The sequence below is a fragment of the Opisthocomus hoazin genome, chromosome 1, assembly GCF_030867145.1.
Source record: "Opisthocomus hoazin isolate bOpiHoa1 chromosome 1, bOpiHoa1.hap1, whole genome shotgun sequence".
In the NCBI taxonomy this organism is placed as follows: Eukaryota; Metazoa; Chordata; class Aves; order Opisthocomiformes; family Opisthocomidae; genus Opisthocomus; species Opisthocomus hoazin.
Genome location: NC_134414.1, coordinates 18,552,155 through 18,566,149, shown reverse-complemented (window position 1 = coordinate 18,566,149; position 13,995 = coordinate 18,552,155). Strand labels below are relative to the sequence as shown.

At 41.8% G+C, this 13,995-nt stretch overlaps 1 protein-coding gene across 1 annotated transcript in view; it reads right to left on the bottom strand.

The window, feature by feature from the left end:
- Positions 1-3,123: 3,123 nt before the first annotated feature.
- The window catches only part of CEP126 (centrosomal protein 126), a 43,793-nt gene continuing 32,921 nt past the window's right edge, over positions 3,124-13,995 (bottom strand). The window contains exons 7-9 of the mRNA XM_075428174.1: positions 7,614-7,823; positions 5,146-5,210; positions 3,124-3,364 (exon numbers count right to left, since the gene is read on the bottom strand). Of these exons, the coding sequence (XP_075284289.1) occupies positions 3,257-3,364; positions 5,146-5,210; positions 7,614-7,823 (383 nt within the window). The 3' untranslated portion in view covers positions 3,124-3,256. The remainder of the gene's footprint in view (positions 3,365-5,145; positions 5,211-7,613; positions 7,824-13,995) is intronic.

Below are 13,995 nucleotides of genomic sequence, written 5' to 3'. Positions count from 1 at the left end.
AGCAGGGCTGGTTTTGATCCATGGCCTCTGGTATTTGGATTATTTGCTTTCCCTTCTTTTAATCTCTGTGGGGAAACTTTCCCTCATTATTTAAATATTAAATCCTTGCCATGCTGGAATGTCACAGTGTACTGCATACAAACAGAGATGCAAGGGCTCAGTATTTGCGGTGCAAAGCTACTCTGAGTTCCCACTCAGAAGGGCTTTGGTCATCTGCTCTGAGGATACATGCATGTCTTGCAACCTCCACTATCAATACAGGCTGGGGGATGAGGGGATTGAGAGCAGCCCTGCCGAGAAGGACTTGGGGGTGCTGGTGGATGAAAAGCTCAACATGAGCCACCAATGTGTGCTCGCAGCCCAGAAGGCCAACAGTAGCCTGGGCTGCATCAACAGAAGTGTGGCCAGCAGGTCGAGGAAGGTGATTCTGCCCCTCTGCTCCACTCTCGTGAGACCCATCCTGGAGTCCTGTGTCCATCTCTGGAGCCACCAGCACAAGAAGAACACGGAGCTGTTGGAGTGGCTCCAGAGGAGGCCACAAAAATGACCAGAGGGCTGGAGCACCTCTCCTAGGAAGACAGGCTGAGAGAGTTGGGGCTGTTCAGCCTGGAGAACAGAAGGCTGCGGGGACACCTTCTAGCAGCCTTTCAGTACCTGAAGGGGGCCTGTAGGAAAGATGGGGAAAATCTTTTTAACAAGGCCTGTTGCGATAGGACAAGGAGCAATGGCTTTAAACTAAGGGAGAGTAGATTTAGACTGGATATAAGGAAGAAATTTTTTACAGTGAGGGTGGTGAAACACTGGCACAGGTTGCCCAGAGAGGTAGTGGAGGCCCCATCCCTGGAAACATTCCAGGCCAGGTTGGACGGGGCTCTGAGCAACCTGGTCTGGTTGAAGATGTCCCTGCTCACTGCAGGGGGTTTGGGTCTAAAAGTCCCTTCCAACCCAAAGCATTCTGTGATTCTATGAATTTTACATGTATTTGAGCACCAAAGACCCAGTAAGTACTGACACACATCAGAACCCTTACAGCATGCGGAGTGCAGCTACACCTTTCCCCTTCTGGCAGCACTGCCAGCACAGACGGCCACAGCAGCTGTAAGACACCAAGCTTCTACAGTTCTGATGTTTAAATACAGTTTATTTTAACAGGCTCCAGACTCAAGTCAGCCCCTTTGTGCCTACCAGATTATTCCTCCAAAGATTCTGCAATGCCTCGCTAGAGGAAAAAGGTACCATTATTCCATTCTTCAAACACTCTTTTTTTAAAAAAATCAATCTTTCCCTAAACCTTCTTTGTAGAATTTCAGCTGCTATTTGCTACATGTGTAGCTCGCCTTAGTCTTGACGCACCAGCAGGTCGCTCTAATCCCTGATAAACTGCCTGTTGCTGTGCTGGGCACGTGTTGTCTCTCGTCTCCTTTTTACAGGCTGGTTCCCTCCTCCGCAATGCCAGCACCTATTAAAGACCATGGTATGATGGTCATGGTATGATGGGGAATAACAAAATTTTTAAAATACTTCTTCCAAATAATAGTTTGATTGCTTCTTTTGGGAAGATATATTCTATTCAGAGAAATGCCAGCGTCCCTCTGGGTGCGCATCCCTGTGACTGCACCGGTCCAGCAGCGAGCATGCTCTCCTCAGCTCCCGGCACTTCGACAGAGGCTGGCGGTAACACTGCGTGGGGTTCGGGCACATTGCTGGTGGAAATACGGTGGTGCGTCAGACCCCAGACTAACCCCACAGTTCTTAATGCCTAGCTACAAACAGAAAATCAGGCATCTAATATGGAGTTATAAATCCAGAGATTTAGTGAATTGTTTTTATTGCTTCTCGCAGCTAATTAGCAGCTTAGATTTGTTGACCAGGTCTGTGCATTGCACGTACCTTCTGCAGCTTGTTTCAACATTTATCCACTTTGTAGAGAAACAGCAGGGGAAGAGCAAAGAGAGGAAGTTTAAAAGTTAACCACTCCTTAGCAACTAAGTAACTTCACAGATTTAGGTATCAAGCTGGTTAACTAACAAAAGGCTTTTAATCTAAACCGACATAGCGATGCAGACAGGTTTATCACCAAACACGTCAAATTCGTTGACGTGTGAATCGTCATGCTACCGACGAATTTAAAGTTGAGGGACCAATGCACAATCTGCCAGTCCAAAAACTGCCGGAACCAATCTGTCCCTCCACAATAACTGCTTACAAAGGCAGCTGCAAGCATGCCTAGCTCCGCAGCAAGGCATTCAGACATGGGCTTAGACTGTGTATGCCCTTCTGCAGAATATATTACTGTTGGGCTCCAGCAGGAACAGAGTCCTCATCTCCAAGCCTGTTGTCCCCACTTTGCTTTCCTTTTGTGTGGAGATTTTGTGATATGGATTACAAAGGTAAAGCCGATCAGGAAAACCAAACATCAGCTTCTGCTGATGAGCTAGCCGGGTGCTTATGGCTCTGTGTTTCTAGAACAATTGTTTTTCAGCCTAAAGCTGACAAGGATGTGGAGAGGCTTCACTGGGTGCTTGGGTGAAGGTGCATTTACATACCATCAGTTGTATGTTTCCTTCGGAAGCATCTTTCTTTCTAATTTCCTGACAATTTCAGCCTGGGGTTCTTTACGTGAGGAGCTGAGGCAGAATTCCTCTTTAAGTGCAAGTGTTGGTAAACGTTGGAAAAATCTGGAGAATGGGAATCTCCAACAAATTCAGCAAGACTTGCAGAAGCACATGACATATGATGTCGGGAGCATAGTCAGGTTTAGAGCCATCAGATGTAGCTAGTAAATAAGGGCAACAGTCTGCAATAATTTGCAATACAGCCACGAATATAAAGATAAAAGGTGAAACTCTATGTGTTATTTCCTGATAATCAAATCATGTTCACAAAGATCTTTTACAGTTGTAACAGAATCTATTAGCAAAGTGTGAAAAACAGAAGAAGTTAGGAAGGTAGTTAGCCCATACAGTAAGTAGCAAAATATTTGTTCTTCTTTCACTTTAATTATGGGTACAGGAAATTTACACAACCAATACATACACTACAAATGTGAAGTATTTTCATTCTTTTAATTTTACAAGACAATGCATAATAAAATAGATTAATTTGTCCTAAAAATGCTTACCAGTCAACTGACATTATTTGGAGCTACTGCTTTCATCTTTGTTTTGTTGCTAATTTTATAATGTCAAATAGTATACACGTTACATATAAAGTACATAAAGCTACAATATTCTGGAGTGGCTTGTTTAAGATAATGTCAGTACCTCCTGTACAATTGCAATTGATTTCTAACTGAGGCGTTCCGGTACTGCTGTGAGGCTGTTGTAGTGTTCACCAAAAGGGAGGATATACCTTGCTGAATACTCTGTAATAAAATGGAGAATGATGAGATATATATGTATACAAACAGAAATGTGATTATGTATAACATTCAAAAAAACATCATTTGATGATATCATGTGATCTGTTTTCCATTACAGGAACCAGTGTGCACCCTTCATCTGGATTTAGAGGTTGGTATTACAGGATACAATGTCATTAACATGAACTACTGAATGACTCTCTGTACTTTATTTGGATGCTCTGAAATTAGGGGAGCTGAAGCAGGTGGTCCTCTTGGTGAAGTAAAAATGTAAAATCCCATCACTTCTCATAGCAGAAGATCTGATGAAATCTCAGCCATCTATGCTTTTTCTGCAGCTGGGAACTTGTATGACAGTTGTTCACTCTGATCATCAAGAACAATTCCAAGCCCGTGCCTGAGATCTGAATGTGTATCTACAGCTGGACAGCTGTTTAATTGCATATATAAGTATATACTTATATTGCATATATAAGTATATACTTGTATATATATTGTGTGTATATATATAAGTATATACTTGTATATATATTGTGTATATATATATATTTATATATATACATATAAGTATATATATTGCATATATAAGTATATACTTGTAGGGAAAGAAGGGTCTTAAATGTCCATCAGAGAAATTACAGTTCCAGACACTGGACAGCCTTAGTAATGTCTAATGTTTAGATCTTATTCATGAAACAAAAATCTCGTAGATAAAGAATTAGCAGCAGAAAACTTTGCCACAGACCAGCCAGCTACAAAGTCTGACTACTGAAAGCCAGGATAACACAATGGTGGGGGGAACAGCTTTTTTTGTGGTTTTTTTTTTTTTTCTTTTTTAAGCATGACAGGCTATAAAGAAAGCATCAGAGAATGTACAAGCTCAGAAATACTTTAGTAAAATGCAGTTAGGGCCAATAAAAGTAACATGCAACACTAATTGCTGAGAAATACAAAATTTACAAGTTCTTTACCCATAAGGAATTAAATGTGTAAGACAGGAGGCAGAAGAGAGGAATCTGAGGTTCCAAGTCACGCCTACTACTAGGACTCACAAGAAGAGAGAATGATGTGCTCTGTGTTCTTTTCACAGTCCCACTTCAAATCCAGGCAATTGTTTTGAATTTAGGGGGCAGGATACTTTCTGGGCCTCAGTAAGTGGCAAAAGCCTTCTGAATTAAGAGTTTTTTTCTCTAACATTTCTGGTAACAGTTGATCCAGTAAAGTACATGGAGTTTGTGAAAATATATAAATCATGTGAAGTGCACAGTCATCTGTCTATATGTTTTCCTCAGTACAAATGCATAGTAAAGGAGAAGACTGATAACACAGAATTATAAATACTAGCTCATGCAATACAAACTGAACATTTGAAATGTAAATTTTGCACTTCAGGCGCTCATCTGTCTATTAAGTTATTTATATTCCAGGTGTCATGATTATTTTGTTTCGAACTGACAATATCTAGAATGTATGAAACAAAATACAAACACTGCTTGAAGAAAGGTAATACTTAGAGAATATGGCATATCTGCACATCAAAGTAAGAATTCATTGTATTACTATTTTATGCACTACTATGCATTATTCCCTCTTTCCTCTCTATGTTATTAAGAAATACAAATTCATTATGTGCTCTATATGGTTCAAATGGACGCTGCTAAATTACTATTCCTTAAAAGTTCTTGGAACTTTCTGGACTCTGCAGGTGTCTTCATATTTCAAAAGGGAACCATAAGGTCAGTTTACAGGAATTTAAGCTGAACTTATTTAAATTAAATACTTACTAAAGGGGTGATTATGTGCAAAACATTTGAGGCAGATGGGTTTCTGCTAATGGCTTCTTGAACATCTGAAAATAGCATAAAAGTATATCATAAATATTATATAAACCAAATGCTACATTAGATATATGATTCACAGTCAAATACACAACACAAAACAAGATTGTGGAAATGTAGTTTAATAGCACTGTTCTTTTTTTCCCCCTACCAACAGCTGCTGAAGTATATACTGTACCTGTTTAAAATTTGCAGCTAGATATTGTTACCTGAACAAAAGATATAGTGTCAATATGGGAAACTAAAGCTAGAGGAAAGAATGCCAGCTACTCTAAGCTGGCAACAAAATTTCAAGACCTAGATTGGTTAGTGACTAACTGTTATTCATTAAAACAGACCGCTATGAAGGAACACAGTTTTAGTCACTTAATTTGGAAACATGAAAGCAAAACCAAAAAAGGGGGGTGAAAAAGGTCACAGTTTAAAAAAGAAATGGACTTACATGACATGTAAGTACTTAAAACACTTTACTTACTTACTTACAGGTACATGCTCACATGTACTTACCTGTTTTGTAAGACTACCTGTAAAATTTCACAGCTTTTTATTGCCAATTTTAATCCTCAAATAATTAGGCAAGCTAATTAAATTTCTAAGATACATATATATATGTATTACATTTGCTTGCACAGTTACTTCATTTGCAATCAGTTAACTCCTATGATTCTTTCATTATTTCTTTCATATTTTTATGCATTTTTCTTACAGTTTTTATACTTTTCCTTTTCACACTTTACAAACATCAGCTTTCTTGCTCCCAGTGCCTTTGCTGCATTTACCTTTCTCTCTATTGCTTTGTCATTTCTCTGTTATTTATACAAGAATTTATTTTCTATTTCCTTGTATTTCTATCTTCATATCTACTTTCTTAACCCAAGCACATCATACTAAAATTCCTCTCTGACAAAAGACAGAATTCTCCACTTCTGTTTGCCTGAAAGCAATATCCATGAATATTCTGAACCACGCTTTGATGGGAGCAAGGACTGGAAGTTACAGCTGCAGAAAGTTTCTAAGCAGTTGCAAAGATCTTTGATTCTGCTGTTGCAGTTTACAGGAAACTGAAGACTTTTTCCTCAAAGTCAAGCAACCCACCATTTGATGTAGAAACATCTGGATAGTGCGCAGAAACTTAATGAGCCCTGGTTTAGTTTGATTCCCGTCAACGAGGGGCTAAACTTGGGTAACCTGACCATGAAATGGCATGGTCCAGAAGGAAAAGTAGTGGAATAGTAAAATAAAATCAATGGACTTCAAGAAAGCAGACACTTATAAACTCAAATAATTGGCATGTAAAATTTCATATGAAAAAAGTCCAAGGAAAACATAAAATTCAGGAGAGTTGGCAGTTCCATAAGCAGCAAAAATGGCAAGCAGAAGTTATTCCTGTGATATGGAAAGCCAAGCAGTCCAGTGAAGAGACCACGCGGACTGAGTCACAAGGTCCTCACTGATTTCAAATACAGGATGGAGAACACAAAATGCAGAAACTATGTCAAACTAATGAGGATTTTTATGAAAGACCTGTATGTTCACGTAAGTCAAAGCAAATACTAACCATCAGCTACAGCAGCAAGAGACCCAAGAAGTACGTTTTTTTCTCTGAGTGTGTTAGTTACAATGGGATGACGAAAGAAAGTGTTAGCTAAGTAATCACTGGAGAGAAAAAATGATCAAGAACAAGTACAGTCTTTTCCCCCACATTCTTCAGCAAAATGGAAGCTGTAATTGGAGAGCTCGTGTGAAAAGCATCAGTATAAAGCAGGTAAGAAATCAGCCTGGCATAGAGAAAGAACAGGTTAGTTTGACATTTTTAAAATAGTTGTGCAAGTGATATTCACTTAAACATTCAGATTTGGCTGCAGAAATCTCAGAACTCAGTGTTTGTGATCTATAAGAATTCATGGAGAAGAGGAACATTCTATAACACTAGAAGAAAGAAAATTAAAAGCCATTCATTATAAAGGGTGACATTTGCAAAAATATAGGGTATATCATATATAGGGTAATTATTCACAAAAATAATTGCAAAAAATTTGAGATGGGTAAGCATTGGAACATATTCCCAAGTGAGGCTGATACATCTTTAAAGAACAATTTTGACAAACATCTGTTAGAAACAACAGCTACAGTTGGGCTGAGCTAGTTTCAAAGGTGTCCTCCAGTCATATTTCAAATGATTTTTTTGACCAAGGCAAAGTCACCACTATTTTAAATTAATTTCATTGACTTTAAGAAAGGTTTTGTGATTTTGATCTGTTTGCTACATTTAGTAAAGAATAATAATAAGAAGAAAATAGAAGAAAAATATTTGTATCACAGAACTAATGTTTTTAATTCAAATTAACCCATGACAACAAAATATAAAGTTACCTAATCACTTGGTGTAGGATCCTATTTTTTATCAAACTTACTTTGTAGCCTTTGATTGAGACAATCAAGAGACTGGAAAATCTTCTCTTCTTCTACTGAAAGTGTGCTCACGCCTGGACATGGAGCCCTGCTAAGCAGCAGGGGCTGCCTGGCTGGTTGCACGCGTTCCATATCTGCCAGGATTTCATCCTCTGCAATGGGTGTACTTGCTAGTTTTTCTGCCACAAGAAACTGAAGAGTGCTTTCTGAAACTGAAGAGATTACAGGGGTAACTGCAAATGAGAAGAGCTCATGACATTTAGATCATAGGATCACAGAATACTTTGGGTTGGAAGGGACCTTTAGAGGTCATCTAGCCCAACCCCGCTGCAGCGAGCGGGGACATCTTCAACTAGACCAGGTTGCTCAGAGTCCCGTCCAACCTGGCCTGGAATGTTTCCAGGGATGGGGCCTCCACTACTTCTCTGGGCAATCTGTTCCAGTGTCTCACCACCCTCATAGTAAAAAATTTCTTCCTTATATCCAGTCTAAATCTACCCTCCAGGGAATCACAGACTGCTTTGAAATTATGCTGCTTGCTTCCACTACTATAGGTCTGCAAAACACACAAAATTCACATTGAAAGATAAAAAATCTGGCAAAGTCAAGAAGCATGACACATTAGAAAATGCCATAATTAAGATCAATAATGCCTCTTACAATTGGCACCAGAGCAAGTTCTGCTGACTTTGGCAATATATAATGACAGCAAGCAATACCTGTCCATATCATACAGTTATGTATGATACATACAGCTATCATACAGTTCAACACAAACAGGAATGGAATGAAACTTGACTATATGTTGTAATACATTTATAAAACCATCAATATCATGTCACATGAGACGCTGTATCTTACATTTCTGTGACAAAAAATTCAGTCTGGACGACAAACTACCCTTTCTTAGACTCACTGATGCCAAAAGAGACAAGTCGTGTCACACAGCGGATCTATTCGGTCCCTACTTTATGTATAACAAAGGATTGAAGTGAGATGTGTTACTGTACCTTCACCCGACTTATTGGTGTTATTCAGATTTTGTGCTGAGAGAGCTGGCGGATGTCATTGCTGAGCCACTCTCCATCATCTCTGAGACGTCCTGGAGGACAGGAGGGGTGCCCGAGGACTAGAGAAAGGCCAGTGTCACTCCAATCTTCAAAAAGGGCAAGAAGGAGGACCCAGGGAACTACAGGCCGGTCAGCCTCACCTCCATCCCGGGTAAGGTGATGGAGCAGCTTATCCTGGAGGCCATCATCAAGCAAGTGGAAGAAAAGAAGGTTATCAGGAGTAGTCAGCATGGATTCACCAAGGGGAAATCATGCCTGACCAATCTGATAGCTTTCTACGATGACATGACTGGCTGGGTAGATGAAGGGAGAGCCGTGGATGTTGTCTACCTGGACTTCAGCAAGGCTTCCAACACTGTCTCCCATAATATCCTCCTAGGGAAGCTCAGGAAGTGTGGGCTGGATGAGTGGTCGATGAAGTGGATAGAGAACTGGCTGAATGGCAGAACTCAGAGGGTTGTCGTCAGCGGCGCTGAGTCTAGTTGGAGGCTGGTAACTAGTGGTGTCCCTCAGGGGTCAGTACTGGGCCCAGTCTTGTTTAACTTCTTCATCAAGACCTGGATGAAGAGTTAGAATGTACCCCAGCAAGTTTGCTGATGACACCAAACTGGGAGGTGTGGTAGACACACCGGAAGGCTGTGCTGCCATTCAGTGTGACCTGGACAGGCTGGAAATTTGGGCAGAGAGGAACCTGATGAGGTTCAACAAAGGCAAGTGCAGGGTCCTGCACCTGGGGAGGAACAACCCCATGCATCAGTACAGGCTTGGGGTGGACCTGCTGGAGAGCAGCTCTGCGGAGAGGGACCTGGGTGTCCTGGTGGACGACAGGTTAACCATGAGCCAGCAGTGTGCCCTGGCTGCCAAGAAAGCCAATGGGATCCTGGGGTGCATCAAGAAGAGTGTGGCCAGCAGGACGAGGGAGGTTCTCCTTCCCCTCTACACTGCCCTGGTGAGGCCTCATCTGGAGTACTCTGTCCAGTTCTGGGCTCCCCAGTTCAAGAAAGATGAGGAGCTACTGGAGAGAGTCCAGCGCAGGGCTACAAGGATGATGAGGGGACTGGAGCATCTCCCCTACGAGGAGAGGCTGAGGGAGCTGGGCTTGTTCAGCCTGAAGAAGAGAAGGCTGCGAGGGGACCTTATAAATGCCTACAAATATCTGAAGGGTGGGTGTCAGGAGGATGGGGCCAAGCTCTTTTCAGTAGTGCCCAGTGACAGGACAAGGGGCAATGGGCACAAACTGAAGCACAGGAAGTTCTGTCTGAACATGAGGAAGAACTTCTTCCCTCTGAGGGTGATGGAGCCCTGGAACAGGCTGCCGAGGGAGGTTGTGGAGTCTCCTTCTCTGGAGATATTCAAGACCCGCGTGGACAAGGTCCTCTGCAGCCTGCTGTAGGTGACCCTGCTTCGGCAGGAGGGTTGGACTAGATGACCCCCAGAGGTCCCTTCCAACCCCGACCATTCTGTGATTCTGTGATTCTGTGATTTCTTATGAGTATCACAGAATCATAGAATGGTTTGGGTTGGAAGGGACCTTCACAGGCCATCTAGTCTAACCTCTAGACCAGGTTGCTCAGAGCCCCATACAACCTGACCTTGAAGGGTACGTAGTGTCATGCAGAAAACCTGGAATACTTCACATGGTTTATTTGATTCACAGAATCACAGAATGGTTGAGATTGGAAGGAACCCCTTGAGGTCATATGGTCCAAACCCTCTGCTACAGAAGGGCCATCTAGAGCTGGTTAGCCAGAATGATGTCTGGATGGCTTTTGAATATCTTCAAGAATGGAGACTCCACAACCTCCTTGAGCAACCTGTGCCAGTGCTCGGTCATCCTCACAGTAAAAAAAAAGTCTTTCCTGATGATCAGAGGGAACCGCCTGTGTTTCAGTTTGTGCCCACTGCCTCTGGTCCTGTCACTGGGCACCACTGAATAAAGCCTGGCTCCTTCTGCTTTGCACCTTTCCTCCAGGTATTTATAGAAATTGATGAGATCCTCCCGGAGCCACCTTCTCTCCAGGCTGAATGGTCCCAGCTCTCTCAGCTTTTCCTCACAGGAGGCATGCTGCAGTCCCTTGACCATCTTCATGGCCCTTTCCTGGACTCTCTCCAACATGTCCAGGTCTCTCTGGTACTGAGGAACCCAGAACTGGACACAGCATTCCAGGTGTGGCCTCACAAGTGCGATTCAAATGTAAAGTCATGGATTAAAACTTTAGTACTACTGCTTGGGATTTTGTAGCTGATTTACTAATTTGTACAACTGCATACTAATTTTAGTGAAGACAGTACTGCTGTACAGTATTTTCCCTCGGGCTGAGAGGCCTAACCTAGGCACTGTACCTCAAATTTATCTCAGTTTTGTCTGATGTAAAAGTACATTTTTAAAATTAAAGTATCAAGTTTCAAAATTTAAATTAAATTCTTAATTAAACTGTCATGAATACAAACTGGAGATGCTAATCAGCATTTTCATGTGCAAGTCAGGAATCTCCATATCCAAGGAGATATTATATTCTCATTTGTGAACAGAGTTACTTGATTCGTAAATGCAGTTATTTGATTTACACTGGGGAATATAAATTACCTATTCCTGTACATAGTAAATTGTCCCAGGTTCAGCTGAGACAGGGTTAATCTTCACAAGAAGCCAGCTGGCCTGACCCAACCCAGCCAATCAAACGGGATATTCCATACCATGTGACAACATCCGCGGTATTTAAGTGGGGAGCTGCCTGGAGCAGGGGGATTTGCTACTCAGGAGCAAGCCGAGCACTGTGCAGTGAGAACATTGCACTCTGTATGTTCTTCTTATCAGTATTATTGTTGTTATTTTCCTCTCCCTTTGCCAGTCTGTTGAACTGTCTTTATCCCAGCCCACGAGTTTGCCCTTTCCTTCCCATTCTCCTTCCCTTCCCACCGGGGGGCGGGTGGTGGGAGTGAGGGAGCGACTGTGTGGTTCTTTGTTGTCAGCGGGGGGGGTGGGGCTAAACCATGTCACAAATACTTACGTGTGCTGTTTAATGTGCAGTTCATGATTAGACCAAGAGGTCTTTTAGTGATTTTAACACAATTTTCTTTCTTTAGTTCTTATTACAGTGTTATTTAACAAAGAATTCTTACCATTTGTGGAAAAAGAAAACAATTTCTTGATTCTAGAAGCAGATTTGAAACTACTCGTCTGGCTGCTGCCATCAATCGTAACATGGGACACTAGCTTTAAAAGGTTGCCATTTAGTTATATGCAAATTATTGTAATGTGGCACACGGTGCTGAATAGCACCTGAAAAAAAAAAAGCAAATGTGATCATGTTCTGTTGAATATAGGGGGAAATTTAAAAGGAAGGAAAGAAGAAACTCCTTGTTGTATTAGTAATCACATAACATTTTTTTTAAAAATAAAATCCAAAATTGCTCTATTGATATACATCAACATTTAATTTAATTAGTTTGCAAGACATGCTAGATCTATGCCAAGAAGAGTCATGAAGAAATTTTGGGAAATTTAAGACAAAGATATAATAAGCAATAGTCTCTTTAAGGGCATGGGACACTGAGCAGTCTACCCCTGTATAACTATAAGCCTCTGAATGAGCCCTGTTATTTGTCACAGGCTAAATGTTATGCACATTTTTAAAGCACTTTACTGACTGAATACCAAAGGACTTAAAAAAATTCTAATATCCAGCTACAGAGAATAATATGTGTCAGCCAGAAGACATACGACTTGAAGCCTGGAAGCCCAAATTAGAGGAAGATCCTCATGGACAACAATTTTATTTCTTCATCTTGTTCTCACTTATTCTTTCCATAGCATGCATCAGGCCAAGCATTGCAACAGATCACATTTTCTGCAGTGTCCTCACAGACCTCATCTGGAGTACTGTGTCCAGTTCTGGGCTCCCCAGTTCAAGAAAGATGAAGAGCTACTGGAGAGAGTCCAGCGGAGGGCTACAAGGATGGTGAGGGGACTGGAGCATCTCCCCTACGAGGAGAGGTTGAGGGAACTGGGCTTGTTCAGCCTGAAGAAGAGAAGGCTGCGAGGGGACCTTATAAATGCCTACAAATATCTGAAGGGTGGGTGTCAGGAGGATGGGGCCAAGCTCTTTTCAGTGGTGCCCAGCAACAGGACAAGGGGCAATGGGCACAAACTGAGGCACAGGAAGTTCCGTCTGAACAGGAGGAAGAACTTCTTCCCTCTGAGGGTGACGGAGCCCTGGAACAGGCTGCCCAGGGAGGTTGTGGAGTCTCCTTCTCTGGAGATATTCAAGACCCGCCTGGACAAGATCCTGTGCAGCCTACTGTAGGTGACCCTGCTTCGGCAGGGGGGTTGGACTAGATGACCCACAGAGGTCCCTTCCAACCCCTACTATTCTGTGATTCTGTGATTCTGCGATTCTGTGATTCTGTGATTCTGTGATTCTGTGACCTCACTGAGCTCTGCAGTAGTGCCACAGCAGGTATTTTTACTCAAGAACAACACAGTATTTGGTCTCTCATAGCAAGCAATTCAGGACAGACTGTGGTGATCTACGTGCATTTGCAGGCAATAGAACAAATAAAAGCAACTCTTTAAGAGTTATCTAGAGTATTTAAGATAAAGAAGACTTTCAGATCACAATATCTAAGCAGATACTGAGAGAGCGCCACCCACCCAAATTTTAAAGAGACGTTACTCAGCTCTTCCTCTAAAGGAGCTGGAGCTATGTGTCTCTGGGGATGTAGCATTCAGAGTTGCAGTGAAAACAGATGGTATTAGCAGCGCACACAACTCTGGACCAGTAGATTTCCTGATTCATTGATCTGATGTGCAAATAAGGACATCCAGAGGCAAGTATCTCTGCTGGAGGCAAGCCATGGTAATGCAAGACTTCGTTCATTCCCAATGTAAAATCAAATAGGTTAACTTCAGTCACACATATCTTAAGCTCATCTGTTTCACTTTGAACTGGAACAGACAAGCAGATAACATTTCTCATTTCCCACCCCTGCTTTAGGCCAAGAATATTCACCTACCTCTGCTCTTACACACCAGAGCTATTCTGAATAATTCTGTAGTTAAAACTATGTATTACTGTAGATAAAACTAGAAATTTTTTTTTTTAAGTTGTGGGAATTACTTATTTTGCTAGAAAGTGTCTTTGAGCTGCTCAGCTGATCCTCAGGTTGCTGATATCAGTAGGTTAAGTGGTTTGGATACTGCTTGTACCTGAAGCAGGGTTTACAGCTTCAGGAGCTCTCCCTCCAGCTGCAACCCTCCCCTGAACAGAAAGCAAACCAGCATACAACATACAAATTACAAACACAAGGATGC